Here is a 21,920-nt window from a genome sequence, read left to right on the forward strand (position 1 = left end):
GAATTATTTGTAAAGACTTGAGGGTGAGAGGGTGTGTTTTGAAAACTAAGTTTCAGTAGCCTTGATGCTTCAGCCTTGTATACTCTGAACCCAGCAAAAAAAACACTAGCAGAAAATGAAACCTGTACAGAAGCAATTACGTTATTCTAATATTTTCTTTTGTAACAGGCAACATATACAAGATAAGGTTACTTTATAACAAGGTACTACCACAATCCATCTTTGGGGACAAGAGGAACTAATTTCTTCATAACACTCGGACTGTGTTTTTCCATTGAATCGCTGTGACAGCACATTGACAAGAGATCAAAGGCCTGATGCGCCACTATATTGCTCCACTTTCACCCTGGTGTAATGCCATGGATTCTGTCTGCGGGAAATATGACAGCACTGAAATGACACTGGTGTAAAACAGGAGCAATGCAGCAGGCTCTAAGCCTTCCCAACAAGATACAGGAACGTATTTAACAAGAGACTGAGTCTCAACACGGATTAATTAAAAACATAGACCCACATCCTTAGTCGCAGCTGAGGAGCGCAGAGTAACTCAGCAAGGAGGTTTAAATAGGTGGCTTTAAACTCCTCCAATATTGGACCAATCACACACCATGGAAAAAATCCTACTGACATGAGCAGAGCCAAGATTTCACGCCAGATTGGTCCCCAGGTATAAATTGGAACAACTCTGTATTATGCCAGTAGTGGCCCCTGTCCACAAGGGGCCACTAAGGCAGCTGAGGATTGCCAATCACTCTCCTTCTTCCCAATCACATGCCCTGTGCAGCAGGGGCTGGGGAGGAGTATGTATGCTTTCTCTACATCACAGACGAGCTTTCTGCACTGCGGTGCTCCTTGGGCATCCTCTATGCCAGAATTAGAGTGCGAAGCTTTCTGCCCACAGCCCTATCACACCGGCTGGTAAGCTTGAAATCAATATGAAAAAAGGCGTTTCTTCTCTTACCTTATTTTGATCTGTCCAGTAAAAGAAAAATCCATGTGGATCTGTTCTGAGAAGAATTGGAGTCACAACAGTGGAATCCTAAAAAAAAAAAAAAAAAAGGGTAAACAATATGAACATTAAACTTGCAAGGCAGATGCCACAAGGCCATCCACCTTATCTTCACTGTTAACAAATAACAGCCCTAACAGCCACCCTGAAGGTACCAATCATAGAATGTCACTTACATTTTAATCCCACATTCCAAATCTCCATTTTGATATCATAATATATTTCTAAGTAATTTAAATGTTTTCATGTTCTACATTCTGTATACATGCAAGAGAGAATATATCTGCCCAATAATGCTCCATTATACATATTAAATACTGTAGGAATCTTGTTAATTCTGTTTTCCATTTAAATACTTCCTGGTTTTGTCTGTAATTCATATATGCGTTTTTATAACGATATGCATTTTTCTGAAAGCAGATAAAAATCCAATTCTAAATTCCACATGTGGGATCATTGAAAATTTTATTTATTAAAATTATACGGAAAGCTGATGTATATTTCTACTAACCAGTTACAGCTCCTGTAAAGCTTTGAAACTCAGCCATTTCCCATGCAACAATAAATAAGGCCACATTCTACAGATCTTTAGAAAATATGGCTCCAACTGATCCAAGTTAAAGTAAAATGTGCTGAACATTTAAAAAACAAAACAAAAAACATAAAACACGATTTAATCATGTAAGTTGCAGTCTATGATATTACTCAACTTTCTTTTATTCCACAAAACAGATGCACTACAAATAAAAATTTTAAAAAGGATAATGTTGATCTGTCTTAAATACTTATATGGCTCCTTTTACTGTAGTATCAGAGCATCTCACAATCTTTAAACATGCTTATCCTCACAACACCCCCACGTTGTAAGACAGTGCTATTACCCTCCATATAGGGAAACAAGGCACAGAGAGGTTAACTGGATTTGTCCAAGGTCACACAGTCTGAGACAGAGCAGGGCCCAGGGTCCCAATTCCTAAGAGAGGGCCCTCACCACTGGAGCATCCTTCCCCTTCATAGACAAGCTTTTAAAGACTGGGGATCCTGTCTGGACTGGAAAAGTATTAAATTTGCTGCGGCAAATACTATCTTAAGAAAAGCGATCCAACACTGACCATCTCAGCAAGAGCCATTGGTCTTGAGAAGATAACCAGTGGCCTAGACTCCAGGGATCACAGAATGGGAGCCAGATGGCAAACTGATTTGCCGGGTCTTCCCACTGGGTACATATTGCTTCCTGCAGTGTTTACACGAGAGCATCAAGTGCAGGGGTCATGGGAGTCAGGGTAGGCCTCAATCAAGTGCTTTCCTCAGGGGTGGACTGCACTTCAGGGTGCAAGGTTTGGACTGTCTTCACTATTTTTCCAACAACAGGGGGTGGAACAGTGGTTTCCCTGAGACAGCTGCCTGCCTGAAGCAGCCATGTCACCTTATTTCCCTTGGCATCCACCCTGACAAGCACTTATTGGTCACACAAGGCCAATGCAGTACTAGTCTATAATTTGTTCTCACTGACCTCTGTGGGTGAGGACTTGAAGACCTGTCTTTCTGATTCAATCCTCATCAGGGACCACCGCATGGGGAGAATGCAGTATGGACACTGGCTCAGTGGCATTTAGCTTGCTTTCTGACAAATTCAGTTGGGCTTGGACACTCCTTTGCTGACTGATCCATTAGCGGCTCAGCTTCACAGCTGATTTTTCCCCCTTCTTGTGTGAATGGATCAAGGGCAGTGTATAGAATGTAATGTCTAATACATAACGGACACAAGCAGGTTGCTTGATTTAATTAAAAAAGTGATCCCATCTACTTGAAGTCTAGTCAGCTTAAAAAAATAAAATAAAAAAAGAGAGAGTTGAGTAGTTCCAAGCAGGACACTCGATGAATCATTTGTATCGCAGTTGTGCCTAGAAGCAGCATACAGGGATTGGAGCCCCCACTGTGCTGTGCAGTGCGCATACATAATAAAGAGAATCTCCATCCCAAAGAATTTACAGTTTGAACGTATGAGGAGGCAATAGGTGAAGACGAACTAGTGAAATAACCATAGTTGATACAATAAGCAAATGTGACAGCATGTCCACCACTTAGCTATTGTCAAGCAATTGACAGCCATCATAACAATGGTGAGATATCTGCCCTCAATACCCTCATCAGTTTTTTTATGGTATTACAGTCTTTTAACTGTCCCCATTGCTGTATGAAAGATATATCCAAATAGGCAAATTTGACTATAAAGAGAAATAGTGAAACTGCTTGTCAAATGCACACACACACACACACACACTCTGGAAAAATAATTTCTCTAATCCCTTTCTGTTATCTGTCAGCTGTCATTTGTATCAACAGTGGGAGTGGGGGGGGGAGGGAGGGAGAGAGAGAGAGAAACAGAAGTGTGAACAGTGTCCCTTAAAGAAGTTTTCATCCCAGTATAAGGACATATACTTTATAGAACCAAACTATGTTTCTTGTGGATGCACAAGGAATGCAGCATCAAGCCCTTAATGAGGATTACCTGACAAAACTAACTGCTTTGTGATATTATCTGCTTTGGGGACATGATTATTTATGGAGTATTTTATGTCAGTTTTACAAAGCACATAATGCATAATTCAAATACCCTTACTCATGTTCAGTAGCACCTTACTGCACAAAACACTTTAATTCGACAGATAACACGTGAAGGTCTGAGGAAAGTCTATGTCCTTGCCCTGAAAGTATTACGGTTTAACTCAGAGAAGCACAACACAGGACACCCACAGTTCAGATGTAAGATCAAGGGGAAACATTGAGGGAAAGAAGCTACGGAAAGGTGGACAGTAATAAGGAAAGGAAACAAAACACAAAATGTGCTGGCTAGAATTTTGATAAATGAAAACCAAAAATTCTCTCTCCGAACATTAAAGTCATAGAACACAAGCAGTGGAATTTGTCTGGTAAGTCACACTAGGACGTTAAGTGTCCTGCGACAAGTGTCTTTACAGTCAACTGAAGGGAAAGTCTGATCCACTAAAAAATACTAGTGGTACTGTGTATTAGCAAAAGACGTCACAACAAATTAAAAGTATGGAGGGAGACAAGATATTTTGCTATGATTCAGCAATGCACTTGGGCACCTGCTTAACTTTAAATTTCAGTAGAACTTGTGCCTATGCTTAAATGTTTTGCTGAATAAAGATAAGAATGCACTGAACTGTTTTCCTGAATCAGGGTCTTCACCAGGTCCAAAGGGTGCAATGTGGTTACTTGTGTAAGCCACACACCCTCTGGGTGTGGTGTTCTGTCCCATCTCGTGGCACCAAGACCACTTAGAAAGAGAGAGTTAAATAAGTCTGCTCTACAGCCTTAGCTAAGAGTCAGCTGGCTTTTAGCTCATGTGATAGAGGCTCATGCATTAAGGTCCTAGGTTCGATCCCACCTGCCGACAACCAGGGTCTGTCCATGTTACACTTGTACTAGATGCAATGGAAAATAAATCTAAAACAAAACTAATGAAGGAGATTGAGTGGATGTCAGTATCCGTAAAATACTATCAAAGTGCTCTGAAATCTGTTCCTTTCAAAAAGGAATGATTCACATCACGTAACTGCCTTTCCTCAGCCCACCTCTAGACATTTTTTGTGCCGTTTGTACGTAAACTGACAGCACAGGAAAAGAGACTCAAGTTGCGCCTCTGAAGGATGAGGCACACAGGACATTTGGAGGGGGCGGAGGTGTTGAGAAAGACAGGCATAAAGAGATTATGTCTAGGATTAATCTGTTTTGCTGGTTAATCATTCCAAATCAACTGCTTAAATCCAAAAGCTGTTTGGCTGCATCTGTGTGAACGACATACGGCTGTCAAAGTACGATTTTTCGAGTCTCAGGCTGTGGGATGCCAGCTACACTCAGCAGACTTCATAGTGCCACAAAAATAATTGCACCAAAGCCTCCAATCCCTGTAAAGTGACAAAATGGAATCTGCACCATGCGATGCATAAAGAGGAATTACACATAGAAACTTTAATTAAAGCTTCTGAGTATAGTAGAAATTTTATTATATTACAAAATCAAAAGCTGTACTAAAAAAAAATTGGCAGCTTTGAGTCAGGAAATGCAAAAGCAAGAACATTTTCTCTGCTCTGTTACTAATTTATAATAATTCCTACTCTTGTTTTTCATGTTAAATGCACTGCTCTGATATGACAGAATATTTTATGATGTGTATTACAACAGCACATAAAAGTCCCAACCAAAATTGGTGTCCCATTCTGCTAGACATCGTATAAACACAGAGCCAGAGACAGTGCCTGCCCTGTAGAACTTTTATTTACCATATCTAACTTTTTAAAAATTTTGTCTACAGATCTTCCTCACCCTTGTGGCAGCTGTGAGTGGCAGCAGCAAGGGCTGGGTTCAGACAGTCTTGACTTTCTTGATTCTAAAATAAAAACTGTATCAAGCTCTCATCCAGAGCCATACTCCTATTTCTGGATCTGGGAAACAGAAATAAAACTTCTCTGCTCACCTTTGCAGGATTCTCTTCCCCACTCACAAGCACTCAGTCTTTGGGACTATGGACCCACAGGTAGCTTTTTATTTGGGAAGGGGAAATCAATCAAAAAAACCCAAGAAAACTCCCTATATATTTACACATAAGAAAATGAAGAACCTAAACCAGTGCATCAGAAGTCTGGTCAACCCCATGGTTCCAAATACTAACTGTCTGACTTAGAAGATAAATATTTCATACACAAATGCTGTATTATATTTACAAATAAGATATTTTTGCACCACGCACTGCTACAAGTCATCCTAAGGAGTATCTTCAAACCCATTCATTCAGTTTTCTCCCCCACATAACTGACCCACTTCCCAACTTCCCCAAATGGAGCGGTTTTCCATCCGCACCTACACAGACTACAAAACCGAGGAGACACAAAAGCACTTTATGAGTGTATGAAATATAATTCTTGTCCATCCAGGTAAACAAGACACCCCTACAAAGGAAAAACACCTAAGGATAAACAAAGAGGGAGGGGGGCAAACTCAATTCTATCCCACCCCAGTTGAATCCAACACACAAAAGAAAAGAGAGAGAATAAAGCAACAGAAGGAAAGACGAGGCTCAGTTGACTGTGTCCTCACACAAGTGAGCAGAAGAGGCTGTTCTCAGCAGTCTCTCAGGACTAGATTTCTAAAGAGCTCAACTCCCATTTAGGCACCTGATTGTCAAAAAGGTACTGAAAGCCCAGCAGCTCCCATTGAGAACAACAGGTGTCCCTTTTGGGAAGCCAAACACGTATTTAGAACATCTTTTGAACATCTGGCTCTAAATAAACAAACAGAACAACCAATACATGGCATGCTGAAACATTCATGGAGACGTTCCGAGAATACAATCAAGATGTGAGATGGGGAAGAGAAACAATGAGGGTGGAGAAGAAAGAAAGAAAAAAGGAAAAAAAAAAAAAGCAGAGAAAGGCACAGCAGATCTGCAACGTCTAGCCAACAAGTCCGTGCCACAAATGACCACAAATTGTTAGCAGCTTCAAATACCACCCTCTGCCTACTATTGCCAAGCAGAGCTCTGGCTTCTGATGGAGTTCCTCTGCAAATTCCTGAAATAAAAAGAGCAGCAGCAGCATGGACCCAATCTAATAGACCAGTATATACAACATCAGAGGGATTAAAAAAAAATCCTGATTTTTAATTTAAAACAGATTTTTTTTTAATTTACATGTTCTTTACTCTCTTCCAATTTTATAGTCTTGAATTGCTCAAACAGACATTTTGGACTATTTTCTTTAAGTAGTTTCCTAACTTGGTATTCATTTCACATTTTGCACAGAGATATTTTCCACTAAGAAGTTTCACACTTAAAACACTCTTCTAGCCCTGTGCTGTATTTGCAACCAAAACCACCTCCTGACATACTGCATTCACAGAAGTCAAGAAAGCTGAAATGCATCAACCAGGCTACATGCCTCCATCAAAGTTTGATGTTAATGGGACTTGTGCCCGTAAGTCATTCAGGAGACTTGAAAATTACCCCCCCACCTTAGAAGCATAACTTTAGGCTCCTATTTTGGAAAATTCGGGCCTGTGTATATAAAAAAGGTCACTGTAATTTTTAGTGTACTGAAAAACCTAAAAAGAAAAGGAGTACTTGTGGCACCTTAACAAATTTATTAGAGCATAAGCTTTCGTGAGCTACAGCTCACTTCATCGGATGCATTTGGTGGAAAAAAGTTTTTTTCCACCAAATGCATCCGATGAAGTGAGCTGTAGCTCACGAAAGCTTATGCTCAAATAAATTTGTTAGTCTCTTAGGTGCCACAAGTACTCCTTTTCTTTTTGCGAATACAGACTAACACGGCTGCTACTCTGAAACCTGAAAAACCTAAGTGACTTTTCATTTTTGTAAAGAGATTTTATGCTACTGAGGCACAATCAAAGAGAGTGGGATGTCTACCTGCACTCCTCCACACTTTGCCACTACTGCCCCATGCTGTGGTGACACGCTGAATGGCACAAACGACCCAACGTGAATGCATTCTGCCAAAACTTTTACTGGTGCAACTTCTGTGTTGAGACACGTCCTATGAGAAATGCTATAAAAGTGGATGGATGGCTTTAAGCACAAGGGCAGCAGACAGGAGATGATGACTAAAATTATGCACCTGTTTAAGAATCTGCAGGATCATGGCTTTAATCTCCCAATATTTTGGTTTTCACCTACAGCAGTTTTGTAAGAATGTTTAGTTCATTGCAAGCTGGGGTGTTCATTGCAAGCTGGGGTGGGACTCCGCACTGACCTGCTGCTCTGTCTGTATGGCCCCTGCTGATGCCCTCCCAGTGTAAAGAGCACTAGATAAATGCACTTTAATGAACTGTTAATGCATGTCTCCAGGATTCCCAAGGACAAAAGTGTACAGCAGACTAGTGCGGGGTAAATTCATGCCTCAACTTGCCACAAACTAAACATTCATGTAGACAAGCCCCTCAAATTCAGCTAAAGCCGGGCCCACATACAGAGTTTGTAGGGGTTACAGTTTTGGGTGTGGGTTTTTTTTTTTTTTTTTAAATAGTTATACCAGTATAATCCTTAGCGTGGATGCAGTTAGCGCAGTATAAAGACGCCTTATACCAGTATAATTAACTCCCCTTCCCATACAGGAATAAGTGACAGTGGTATAAGCACTTTACTAGTACAACTACTAGAGTTGCACTGCTTTAACTATACCAGTACAGTATAGTTAAAAGCGGTACAAGTTTTCTACACAGACAAGCCCTAGGATACTGTACCAGGAAGGTTTCAGAGTGGTAGCCACGTTAGTCTGTATCAGCAAAAACAGCAGAGTCCTTGTGGCACCTTAGAGACTAAACACATTTATTTGGGCATAAGCTTTCGTGGGCTAAAGGTGCCACAAGGACTCCTCGTTGTTTTTGCACCGGAGTCTTGGGGAGGGAAGCAGTGGCACAGGGGCAGGACCTCATGGAAGGGGCATCGCAGGGCCACAGTTCAGGCACTGGTGGCCCATCCACTTTTAGGGCGCTTCTCTCGCTCCTGACCTGAGTACATGCCTACGGTCCTCAGCAGGTATGTACTCAGGGCTGCTCACACTGCCGCAGCTACCCCGTTTTTAGTGCACTAGCTTTGTCCGAGCCAGCTGAGAGCTCACACAAGGATGTCTCCTTGAGTCTGGCATCACCCACCCAGCTCAAAGGGTAGACATGCCCTTCATGTCATGCCACTAAACGGGGGGTGGGGGGAGACGGGGGAGTGTTGGGGATGGGGATTGAAATGGGAACAACATACCCTGAGCACATAGGGGCATTGTGAACATTAATTCATTGATGTAGTATCTGAGTGCTTCAACAATGGTGAGGGATGCTACAGAAAAGCCCATGAAGAAATTAATAATTGTGTCATCAGCGCAAGGTTTGAATAGCATACAGTAAATAAGCCATGGAGCCATCCACTGAACAATGAGGACTGTTAATAAGATTGAGTAAGTCAGCACCGTCCATCCTGTGCAATGAATGAGCCGGGAATCCTGTGGAAATATAGTATGTGATTATGTAATTAAAGACTATATCATAATGCATACATACAAGGGACCAAATTAAGTTGTACAGGCAATCTTAATTCTGGCATTTTCTAGCTTTTGATTGCTTGATTTTGCAACCTTACTAATGGTCTTTTAATGTGGTTTGACTGTAGTAACAAAAAAATTATTTAATGGTTTTTTTCTTAAAAAGCAAAGTTTTGTGTAGAAAGTAGAGCAGGTCAAAACTTCTTTAACTAGAACTTTTTTCAATCAAATAAGAACCTTTTTCTCTAAACTGCAATTTATTGCATAAAAATGTCAATGTTATCAAAACCTTTATACAAGTTTTTTCATTTAAAAATAACCCATCTTGTTTCAGTAAATAGAAAACTTCCAGTGACCATTTTGAAATGTTTTAGTTAACAAAAAGCCAGTTTTTGGTGGCTGACACATTTTGATAGCCATGATTTTTCTCCATTTTTTTCCACTCTACTAGAAAGCATTTTTGCACAATGAAGATAATGATACATCAAATTCTACTGACAGAACTTTTATTTACCAGATTAAAACAGATAAGGATTTCAGTCCTTTCATCATTATTTGGCATAGCTGTTTGAAGGATAATCCAATGCTTGGGGCACTAGCTTGTGACTTCAGAGACATCACTTCAAGTCCTTTCTCCATCTCAGACTTCCTGTTTGACCATAGGCAATTCACTTAGCCTCTCTGTGTCCCAGTTCCCCATCTGTAAAGAAGGTAAAATAGAACTTGCCTATCTTACACGGATGTTGTGAGAATAAATATAATAAGAGATTGTGAGGTGGTCAGATATTACGGTAATAGAGGCTGTATATGGAATTGAAAATCATTTTCATATCCTTTTGGGATAAGAGTCTACTCATTTTACAAGATAACCTTGGGGCCAAATCTCTGTGCCAATAAATGCTATCCAATGGAGTTCAATAGGATCAGAATTTATCCTGTGATGAAATATTAGCTGATTGAACATTTGAAATGGTTTTTTTTTCAATTCAGTATCTGATCATCTTTTTGTGTTGCAAGAGAACTGTTATACTACATTTTCCCACTAGTTTAGATAACAGTGTATCCTTCCCTACTTGATTTTTGTTCATTATATTTGGTCCGATCATTGCAGATTAAATATAATGAAAGAAAAACAAATGGAACATGTTGGACTCAAAAGAGTTCCAAATCCAAACCGGCTGGAAAAACAAAGAGTTGTTCAGTTGAGTACATTTTTCTTCTTTTTTTAAAAAAAAGAAAAAAAGTCTAATCTCTGAATATATCTAAGAGCAGACCAACATTGGTTCATTTCTGATGGTCTCAGAAATATTCAGTAATGACTGATCTGGACAGAATAAAAAAAATGCCAAAATAAAACAAGCTATATGACAGCCAATAATTTAAACCACATCTGAAAGTTTCTTCAAGGGAGAAATACATTTTCAGGCAAGTATTCACAACTAGTTTGTTTGTTTTATTTATTTCTACTTATCCATACTGATACTACTTGATACACGTACATATTTGGATGTTTATAAAGTATAACATACACATCAAATGTTCTTGATAATCTTCTGAAAAAGACGCCAAACAAACAAACAGGCCCATGAATTCTCCCAGATCAAATCACACTGCACTAGTCACCCACCAAGTTCAAAAGCATTTTATAAATGTGGGTAAAGATAATATAGCACAGTGGCTCTCAACCCTTCCAGACTACTGTACCCCCTCCAGGAGTCTTGATTTGTCTTGCCTACCCGCAAGTTACATCTCACTTAAAAAGTGCTGCTTACAAAATCAGACATAAAAATACAAAAGTGTTACAGCATACTATTACTGAAAAATGGCTTCCTTTCTCATTTTTACCATATAATTATAAAATAAATCAATTGCAATATAAATATTGAACTTACATTTCAGTGTATAGTATACAGAGCAGCATAAACAAGTCATCTGTATAAAATTTTTGTTTGTACTGACTTCGCTAGTGCTTTTTATGTAGCCTATTGTAAAACTAGGCAAAAATCTAGATGAGTTGATGTACCCCTTGGAAGACCTCTGCGTATCTCCAGGGATACACATACCCCTAGTTGAGAATCACTGGTCTAGCAGATGGGTCCTTATGAAGTCTACTGCAGAACTCTGGGTTCAATTCCTGACTTCACTATGAACTTCCTGGGTGGGTGTGGGCAGGTCACTTAGTTTGTCTGCACCTCTGTTCCCTACCTGTAAAGTGGGAATAACGTTTCCCTACCTCCCATGGGTATTGTGAGGATAAAATCCATTAGTGGTTTTGAGGGGCTCAGGCGCTACTGTGATGAGTAGATAGGATAATGATATTTACCCCATTTTACAGAGGAGGGTGTGGAGGCAGAGAGTGGTTACGTGACTTGCCCATAGTCATAAAACAAATCAAATGGCAGAGCCCAGGGCCAAGATTTTTAAGAGTGAGCAGCGTGTCAACATGAGACAAACGGAAGAACCTCATTTTCAAAGGTGAGTGCTCAGCCCTTCCTAAAAATAAGACTCCTTTAAAGTATCTCAATTTGGGCGCTCAGAATTCACTAGTCACCCTGGACTACCTTGCCCCAGGGCTCCTGACTTCCCACCTGGTGCCCTAGCCACTGGATGCTGCTGCGCGTGCAACGGTTCAATTCTGATAACTACATTTTTGGTTCAAACTGGGTTCCAGTTTTATGGCCAGAAAGTCGCCTAATTTAGGCAGCATTCCCAGTAAATATAACCTCTCCATTATTTATTGGTAGACTACACTTGAAAGTGAAAGTAAATAGCATAAGCAGCAAAGACCCAGTCAAAGCCTTTATGTAAAGTACATATTATCACTAGGGAAGATAAGAAACTCTTTAAGTGAGAATTGAAAACAAATACACTTTTTAACATATACCATTCCATTAACCTGCCTTGGCATGCCAATTACTGCCACTAGACAATACCAGTTAAACGGTGTCCTAGCTCTGGGGCTGGTGCTACCTCGGCAATGTCTGTCCTGTTCCCGCTGGGGCCACACAGAGGAAACCATTACACACAATCAGCAATTTGTATATAGTGGTAGTGCTGAGAGCCATTGAACCAAACTGTAAGCCCCGTATATAATGGAAACCACTTCAAGCCAGGGGGTGCTGCCGCACCTCCAGCTCCCCTAGTTCCAGCAACTATGCACACAAAGCCAGGACAGAGCTCTACCTCCACCAACCCCATGAGAAAAACTCCTTTATACTATGGTTTCTTTAACTTGCCCAGCTGGTAATATATCTGCCGTTATCAGGCCCCACCCCCTGCACTATCCCTAAACAAAGTGGACTTTGGAAAGCCTTACAACGTCACTTTTCAGTGAACGCAGTTCTTTTGAAGATTGCTTTAAAACTCTCCAAGTAAGAATTATTAAAATGTTGGGTTTGATTTACTGTCAAGTGGCCAGAGTAAATTCAGTTTGTAAATCTCCTCTTCCTGTCAAACAATGGGAAACTGTCAAATACTGGGAACGAGGGACACCAGCATGTCTACAGCACTGGCAGTCAAACCAATGCTTGAACAACCCAGACTTCTTTCCCTGCTACGAAAAGCTAAGATTGTCACTGACCAGTGATTCTGCTCATCTTGATTTTTGGAAGCCTAACTTGAGACAGCTTAAAGGATCCCAATTTCGGAGGGCAAGGTGCTCAGCCCATTCTGACAATCAGGCCCCCCATAAGGAGTCTCAAGCCAAAAAATTCTTCAATGGGGAAGCAGATGGCTATGGGGATATTATAGTCACCTGTAATCCTGTTGTATGAGAACTTCACTTGTCTTGTAGGATAGAGGTATATTCTCTTTTATTTAAATAAGATTTTAAATGGAGAACACAGAACATATGGAATTTCCAGCCTTTACGATTGTGTAGATTGCACCAATTTAAACAGTCTAAATTGACAGAAGATTATTACTGCTCAGAGCACAGTCCAATGAAGTCAACGAGAGTCTTTCAATTGAGATCACCTATGCACTTCACACAGACATTGGATCAGGCCCTATATAAGGCGTATAGGTGACCTATTTGCAGTTATGAGTAGATGAGGGTCCACATCACACATGTTATGCATCCGATGAAGTGAGCTGTAGCTCACGAAAGCTTATGCTCAAATAAATTTGTTAGTCTCTAAGGTGCCACAAGTACTCCTTTTCTTTTTTGTGAATACAGACTAACACGGCTGCTACTCTGGATCACACATGTTGCACTTCTTAGTGGTCTCAGCAAAGTTACTAGATGGATATCAGAGGGCAATTCGCTCTCTAACACCTAGGAATGGCTGCTCCAGGCCAGGTTTCAAGCACACTGGTGGGTCAGTTTAAAAGTCTACATTACTACTGCTTCTGCCAGCATCTCACCCCAGCATCATTCAAAGAAGTACTAAATTAATTCTTTAAGAGCTATTGCTTTACTCTTCATCCAACGTTTTCTGTGACTGTGTTATAGCCACTAAGTGCTACTCTGGGTAAAATCCTTTCAGCACTCCCATTTGCAGAAAGCTATTTTCAGTGGCTTATAACTCATCTGGAAAATTTTGCTCAGAGCTGAAACTTGGTACAAGTCACAAGGTTTTGCTGAGGAAGAGCCTTTGTTTTATGAGATGTGAAAAGAAGTCACTATGATCATTTTTCTATTAAAGAAATAAAACACACGGAAAATGTGCTGTGTGGGAAAGCATAGGTAGGGGATAATGCTGTCTTGACAGAGGAGTGGATTAAAGTTTTTCCAAATCAGATTTCTAGGGTTGTACCAAACATGAAAAAAGTCATTTTCAGGTGTTTTGGGGAGGCCAAAACAACACAAACTTAAATTCCAGGACCAAGTTCTGTCAACTTGTGACTTCAGTGGGAATTTGGCTCTGCCTACAAACAGGACCGGTATTCATGTATGGGAGGAGGAAGGGGGTAAGAGACAGAAATAGCTAATTATTTGTTTAGTAAGATATTTTCAAAAGCACCTAAGGTATTGAGGAGCACACATCCCATTGATAGTCAAAGGGGCTTGTGCTCCTAAACCCCTTAAGCACCTTTTAAAATCTCCTCCTACAAAAGCGGATTGTGGGAATTATTCTCCCCTGCCTCCACCCAACAAATATTTCATAAGGAACCTTAGTGCATGAGCTTAACTTCTCTGCACATCCATGATGTTTACACAATGGATCCAAAGTAGTTGTAATGGTCTGTTAGGTTTTATTGTCGTGGTAAGTTCTTTAACATATTATGTATCATCATTATTATGGCTTATTGTTTCACAGAGGAGCTCCTATATACACATTTTCACACTTTAGACCATAAAGCCTCAGGTCAATGATGCTCATTTAAAAACAAAAAACAAAAAAACTCTTCTCTGAATACAGGCAAACAGGCTAGATGGCAAAGACTCCAAAGTCTCTGTTGATTGGCTCAGTAGCAGATGCAAATGTATGTCTAGTGACAACTTAAGGTATGAAATGTCCCATACTACAGAGTGCCAAAGTAGGTTCACTTCCACTAAAATATTTTTTCCTGGGGTGATTCCATTGCTGGAATGAGGCATTGTGGGTAAAAAAATATTAAAGAAATAAACCTCTCGCACACACTAAGTAAATTGCAATTAAATAAATCAAAAGAGAGTTAAGGCTCAAAACTATTTCACAGTGTTATGCCCATGGCAGGTGTCTCAGTGCCAGATAATCTCAGTCCCATTTCTACATTCATATATGTTCCAGAGAACCCTCCTCACTCAGAGAGCCCACCAATAAAGAATGGGGCAGGGCATGAGGATCTATTCTTGTGTTTGAGGTTGCAGGATTGGGAGGCTCATATGTGCCAGATATAACAGGGAATCTATAACAATTAATCTTGATTTAGGATTTATATCCTTTGTCAATTTTTGCTAACAACCTTCATGCTTAATATTGTGGGTGGTTTCATTTAGTCTATACAATATTAATATATAGTTATAATTAAATAAAAACATCCTGTAAGTCATTTATACAGGAAGACTCCATTTTCACAGAGTGCATCTCTTCACCTATACACACTTCTGAATAACGGTGCAGTAATAGCCTTCACAAATAAAAACGAAGGACCAAATTCTCTGCAGACTTAACTCCATCAGCTAGTTTTATCTGCAGACAATTTAGCCCCATCTTTCAAGGTAACAATGTCCGCGAGATATTGCGAAGAATTGTGTTCTTGTCACAAGAAAAGGAGTACTTGTGGCACCTTAGAGACTAACAAATTTATTAGAGCATAAGCTTTCGTGAGCTACAGCTCACTTCATCGGATGCATCTGCTCTAATAAATTTGTTAGTCTCTAAGGTGCCACAAGTACTCCTTTTCTTTTTGCAAATACAGACTAACACGGCTGCTACTCTGAAACCTGTTCTTGTCACAGTTATACATTCGAGGGCCATGAAAAATAGGCAAAACACATAATCCATGTTTGATAACTCCTTGGATTCTTCACCTGGAGAGTATAAATCACTGTTAATTTGCCTTCAGCATATATGTGGTTTATGAATTTGCTGGCAAGATTGCTTACCAAAAAATATATATCACAGCACTAAGACCGAGACTGCGCTGTGATCTACAATATGGCAAATCTGATCAGTGAGAACTCACAGGTGTCGACTCAACCTGAATAGCAAGTGAATCATTCATTTTAGATCCAGATCTACCTCAGGCACTATGTGACCCTGGTGTTATCTCACTGTTTATAACTGTAAATTACTGGCACAGTCATGAACCTCAGCTTCTAGGAATCCCTTAATAAGTAAATCCCCATTGCTTCAAGACTTCCCTCCTAATTTTTTGGTGTTGCATTCCTCACTGCAAGCATTTGTCACACATTTATGAAGGTCAGGATCACACCTTTAGTCTCTTGACAGGTTGAGAGCAATGGTAACGTGATACCGTGCAACGGAACGGGAGCGGTGAACGGCACTCTCTCTCTGCTGTCCCACTAGCTGTTACTGTGCATGTCTCTAGAGAACTCAACTTTACAGCAAGATGATTTTTTTTTCTGAGCTGAGCTAGTATAAACGGAGATCTCGAAAACTAGTTCTTCTCAACAACTCTTGCCAAAATTCAATCTGTACAGCAAGTCGGTCTTCTCCTTTATGCTCAGTCCATATACTTTCCTCACAATGCTGCCTCCGTGCATACTTCAGCACCAACCCTGGTGGGGTGTCCATTTCTCTAGCTGTGTGTGGTGGGCAGGAACCCTTGATGTTTTACCACTGATGCAACCACGGAGGGATGGGATTCATGAGGAACCTGCCCCCTCTGTTTCCTTCCACCCAGTGCTATATCCTCCCCACTCATAACTGGTGGCCCAATGCGGGGGAGGAGAATGCTATCCACCAGGTCTCTGAAGAAGTCCCTGGCACAGCCTATAGGGAGAAAAAGAAGTCCCAACTGCTAATTGGCTACCGTTCAGGGGGCAGCATAGACCTACCCCTTCCCACACTATGTAGCAATGCTGAGATGAAGAGACAAAAGTAGTACTGGATGTTTCAGGAAGGGACGCTGCTTGTGTGTGTGATTTTGTATTGAAGGGGTGTGCATGCGTTTTGCGTTGCAGAAACAAGAATGCACAAGAGCTTTGGGGGAATCAGAGAAGAAGTGCGTGTATGAGAGAGGGGGTCTTGTTGGGAGGCTTGAATGCATGTAGATTTTGGGAGGAGTCAAGGATTGTGAGAGATGTTTGCCGAGGAAGAAAGGTGAACGGGGACCTGTGATGTTCTTCATTTAGGGGATGCAAGAGTGTGTATGCATAGGTCGTGTGACAGAGGGTGGAGAAGCAAGCTGGATGAGGTAGAAGTTTTTATTGGACCAACTTCTGTTAGTGAAAGAGACACGCTTTCAGCCTATTTCAGGTCACAAGGTGGAAGGGGAGGAGTTCATAAAGAGAGTGGGAATGAAGAAGACTGGCGAAAACGGCAAAAGGCTGAGAAAGTAGTCATTATGAAGAGATGTTTCAGAGTAGCAGCCGTGTTAGTCTGTATTCGCAAAAAGAAAAGGAGGACTTGTGGCACCTTAGGGACTAACAAATTTATTAGAGCATAAGCTTTCGTGAGCTACAGCTCACTTCATGCATCCGATGAAGTGAGCTGTAGCTCACGAAAGCTTATGCTCTAATAAATTTGTTAGTCTCTAAGGTGCCACAAGTCCTCCTTTTCTTATTATGAAGAGAGCGAGCGAGCACCGGGAAAGAAAGAGGAAGGGGACAAAAGCAAAGAGAACACACTTTAAATTGCCATATCTATCAATATAGGGGAATAGAGGGTGAATTAGATGGAATACAACATAACCAAGAGACACAGGAGCGGGGAAAGAGAACAGCGAATGAAGTGAAATGGAAAGAACAGATAGAGGCCCGGGAGACCAAGTAAGTTCAGAAAAGTTTTAGTAGTCAAGGGACAATGTAGATGGCAAAGGGTTACAATAAATAATATATGCGAGGGTGCACCCCCTAACGCAGAGGGTATGCTAAAAGGAACAGGGACAACAGTTCACGGAATAAATCCGCCCTGTCCAGCTGCTCCCCCTCCGCTTTAAACTGTCTTTTCCTCCCAGACTCATCCTCCAGCTGGTATAATATGTGCCGGCACCTGTGTGGATTCCTGGACCACACGTTCGCCCTACGCTCTGGAAACAAATCCATGCACGGGGCGGCAACACCACGCACCGGCCCCAAACCCCCTGCACCCAAAGGCGGGGTTGCTCTTTTCTGGAGGAATAAGCCTCGTAGCCCGCCCCAAGATGCAATGCAACACCCGGCAAGGAGGCGGGCCCCCCCCCCCGCCCCCCGACCCAGCACACAACAGGTGTGAACCGAGGGGAGGCTGCCCCGTCTCCCCCCCCCCCATCCATCCCCATCCCCGGGCGGTGCGCGGCGGGCGGAGCTCGGAGCCGGGGATCGAGCCGCGCGGCACGTCGCCTTGCCCCATCCCGCCGCCCGAGGGGCAGCCCTGGGAGGACGCGCGTGGGGGGCGAGGACACACCTTGTCCTGGAAAGGGAGGGGCGGGCGGGGGGGGGGGGGGGAAGATCCGACTTACATCGTCCCACTTGACAAATTTGGTGCCTTTCTTCAGGAGGTCGGAGACGCAGACGGGTTTGAGCTGCAGCGCGTGGACGCCTGGCTGTGCCCCGGCCATGGGCAGCGCATGGAGGCTGCCCGCAGGAGGGCAGCCCCGGTACGCGGGGGGGAGGAGGAGGAGGAGGAGGAGGAAGCACGGGGTGAGGGGAGGGGGGCAGGAGCCTGGGCTGCAGCAGCAGCAGCAGCGGCGGCGGCGGCGGGGAGAAGCCGGGCGAGGGAGTCACCGGCGCGCAGGGGCGGCGAGCAGGCAGCTGGCGCGGCCGCCGGCGGACAGAGCCATGCAGCGGCGGCACATCCTATATACACGCGCGCCCGGCGCGAGCGCGCTGCCCTCCCCCCCCCCCCCCGCTTCCTCCCTCCTCCCCCCTCCCCAGCTGACTCGGCCCCCAACTTTCCTCCGCGCTGGGTCACCGGCCGGCCCGCGGGGCGGCAGCGCCACCTACCGGCACAAGGAGGCCGCTGCCGCGGTGGGGAGGGGGAGGGGGAGGGGGGGGGGAGGAGACAGAGTGGCGCGCGCGGAGCTGGGGGGCGGGAGACGGGCTTTGCAACCCCCAGGCAAGGCGAAGTTGGGGCAGGCCAGCTCTGGCTCTATATGGGGAGAGAGGGGTTAGCACAGCTGCAGCTTTTCCCCTCTCCGCCCCCTCCCCCCCCCCCGGCTCCAATCGTCCCCAGTATTTCATGGCCCTTTCCCAGCAGTCAGCTGGGGGGGCAGGGCCCACCTGCAGAACAGGTGACAAAGGCTTTCTCTGCTCAGCAGGAAGGGGGAAATCCTGGCCCCACGCGGCAGAACGCCCCTTGGCCTGCAAGCAGAGGCAATATTCCACCCAGGAGTCTTATAGCGAGGGTGACACCCGTCCCTCCTGCCCAGGGACCGGTGACGAGTGTCCCCAGGAGCGCATGACATACAGGAGACAGCCCACATGGCAGCCAGCAATGATGGGAAAAATACTAGTCTGGTACAAATGCCGGGGTCGGTTATTTGTTTTTTAAAGCCCGAACCTCACTGCCCCAGTGGATCAGAGCCAAAGCCCAAGGGCTTCATCCCCGGTTGGGGGGCCTGTAACCTGAGCCCTGCCGCCCAGGGCTGAAGCCCTCAGTCTTCAGCCCCAGGCGGTAGGGCTTAGGCTCGGGCTTCAGCCCCGGGCCCTAGCAAGTCTAACACCAGCCCTGGCGAACCCCTTAAAACTGGGTCATGACCCACTTTGGGGTCTCGACCCACAGTTTGTGAACCGCTGCTTTATATCATCAGTTAAACATATGGGAAAAAAATTATGTCCCTGACTTTCCTACACCTGTCCTTTATTTCCTTGAAACGTAGCCCACCCTACCAATAAAGAACACCATCCATAGACACAGGCTCTATTTCCCGCTCTGCCATTGGCTGGCTGCGCAACTTTGGGCAAGTCATTGCACAGCCTTCTGCCTCAGTTTCCCCATTGTGCAATGGGGATAATGATACTGATTTGCTGTGTAGAGCACTTTGAGCCCTATGGCTGAGAAGTGCTGTATAAGAGCTAGGGAGTATTATTATTGTAATAATTAAGCATTTCTCTTATTCCCTAACTTACTGTAACAGATGGTGTGAGAACACTGGGTTTGCAAGACCCAGGGGTAAAAGTTGTATCACACTTGCTATTTAGGTACAGTGTGATAGGTAGGGTTATTAGCGGTTTACAAATACCTCTTCAGAGAGAATAAAGTGCAGAGAAAGTTGGGGATAAGTCTGGAAAATGTTATTGGGGTGCTGTTCAGACAAAGGGGGAAAAAATTCATTAGTCTGGAAATTGACAAATGAGGTGAAGAAAGGGTAAAGACAACACCTAAAATCATCAACTCTTTTTGGGCTCTAGTTATAATCTCATAGCACTGGTCTCTGGTGAGCCACAAAAGTGTATAAGAAACGGGTTTTAGAAAGTTTTATGTTCTCTTCATAGAGTTTCAGGATTGGAAGGGACCTCAGGAGGTCACCTCGTCCAACCCTCTGCTCAAAGCAAGACCAATCGCCAACTAAATCATCCAATACTAATCATCCCCAACTAATCATCCATACTGAGAGGTTTTCTTGGAATAAAGACCTCTGACCTTAATTCCATTTTAGGTATCCTTTTCTCGATTCATTTAAACACAGAATGTGCACTAACATTCGAGTGACATCCTAAAACCAAGGTTTTTAAGAAAAAGGTTTTTGAAGAACAAAATCAAACATGCTCTAGCAGTGACCTTCTGCCTGTTGAAGAGTCAGTGCAGAGATACAGTGTCAGATGACGCAGCACATAAGAGTTCGGATTTCCCAGCAGAGGTTTCTGGTTGAACCTTAAGATTTAAAGGCAGCTGGTCAAACTTGTTCTAACTTGGCCAATGCAAATTATGCAGAAGGAACAGCCTTTGAGGAAAGTAAGTTTTGGGGTTGAGGATTGTTATTACAAATAATTCATTTGGTGTAGGTATAAGTTTTTAGAGACGTTTTAAAAATAAGTTCCAAGAATGTTACAATTTACTCATTTGTCTGTTATTGTTAGTTCCAGGGTTATTAAAATGTATTGGGCTTGCTCCAACTTTCATTGCCTTCAATGGGATACTTTCCATTGCCTTCAATGGGAGTTGAATCTGGCCCTTTGTGATAGTCCATGCAGACAATAATCAGTGTTCCACTACCCATGAACCTGTCTGATGTATTTTTTATTCTTATCAAGCTTGCATGCATGAACGAATGTCACATTAGTCAGGATGAAAGTCTGCCCACTCACTGCAGTGCTTTAATTTCTGTTGATTTGCCATGATTTAGGAGAGACGATGCCAAATTCGGTTTTCAAATGCACCAGCGTAAAGCAGAACAGCTCCATTTATGCCGGGGTAGCTGAGAACAGAATCTGGGTGACAGTTGTCAGGATTGCCTTTTCATCCAAGCATATAGGGTGTGATTTATGAAGAGTTTGCATTGGAAAAAACAGGTAGATGAGAGTGGGAGTAGTAGAATGATCATCCATGATCACTTAAACTCTCACATTCCTAGCAAGCTACTGAATTCACCTGTAGGGAAGACACCCTTGAATGAGTTTCATTGTGTGTGGATCTCCGTGCAGGGTAATGAATACCCATCTTGGTTCTTCCATCTGCTTATTGGCTATACATGAGAGACTTCTGTGTCCCTTTTTCTCAACAAGAGAGAAAAGAACCGATTCACCTAAGCTAGCCTTTACTAAATCCAGCATCAGGACAGACGCTTCTGATTCACTGTGCTAAAAAACACCTGTTTCTCCACTATTCCATCCTCATGCTCCATTTTGGAGATGCTTTATAAATCTTAAAGTCTAATAAGAGGTGCACATACAGCATATACCTGGCTACTCACCCACACATATTTCAACCACAAGCTTCTTCAGTGAAGTCACTTATATATGAGATGTGCCCGATAATAGAATTTGGCCTCACTGAAATATGCCTTATAATAGCACATATAATAAATTTTGGTAATGAATTTTGCACCTAAATAAGAGGAACAAAGGAAAATATAGCGTGTTATTTCAATAACTAATTCTTAAAAGAGGTGAGTGAGGAGATGGCATTAAATAAGTATATGAACATTAGTAACGTTAGCATGTGTCTTTCTTCTTTGATACTGTGGACCCAGGATGAGATCCTGGGATCCACTGAAGTCAATGGGAGTTTTGCCATTGACTTCAGTGGGACCAGGATTTAATCCCCAATCATCAGGTTGTGTCACTCCACTGACAATTTACACCC

General features: G+C 42.8%; 1 protein-coding gene across 4 annotated transcripts in view; it reads right to left on the reverse strand.

Moving 5' to 3' along the window:
* The window catches only part of PLCB1 (phospholipase C beta 1), a 657,432-nt gene extending 638,944 nt beyond the window's left edge, over window positions 1-18,488 (reverse strand). For 3 of the 4 annotated variants that reach the window (XM_038396759.2, XM_038396758.2, XM_043512118.1), the window contains exons 1-2: window positions 18,136-18,488; window positions 962-1,039 (exon numbers count right to left, since the gene is read on the reverse strand). In XM_038396759.2, coding sequence (XP_038252687.1) covers window positions 962-996 — 35 coding nt within the window. In that variant the 5' untranslated portion in view covers window positions 997-1,039; window positions 18,136-18,488. The remainder of the gene's footprint in view (window positions 1-961; window positions 1,040-18,135) is intronic. The other variant, XM_038396761.2, reaches the window with a different exon arrangement.
* Between the last annotated feature and the right edge of the window lie 3,432 nt (window positions 18,489-21,920).

This window comes from Dermochelys coriacea, chromosome 3, assembly GCF_009764565.3.
Source record: "Dermochelys coriacea isolate rDerCor1 chromosome 3, rDerCor1.pri.v4, whole genome shotgun sequence".
NCBI classification, from domain to species: domain Eukaryota; kingdom Metazoa; phylum Chordata; order Testudines; family Dermochelyidae; genus Dermochelys; species Dermochelys coriacea.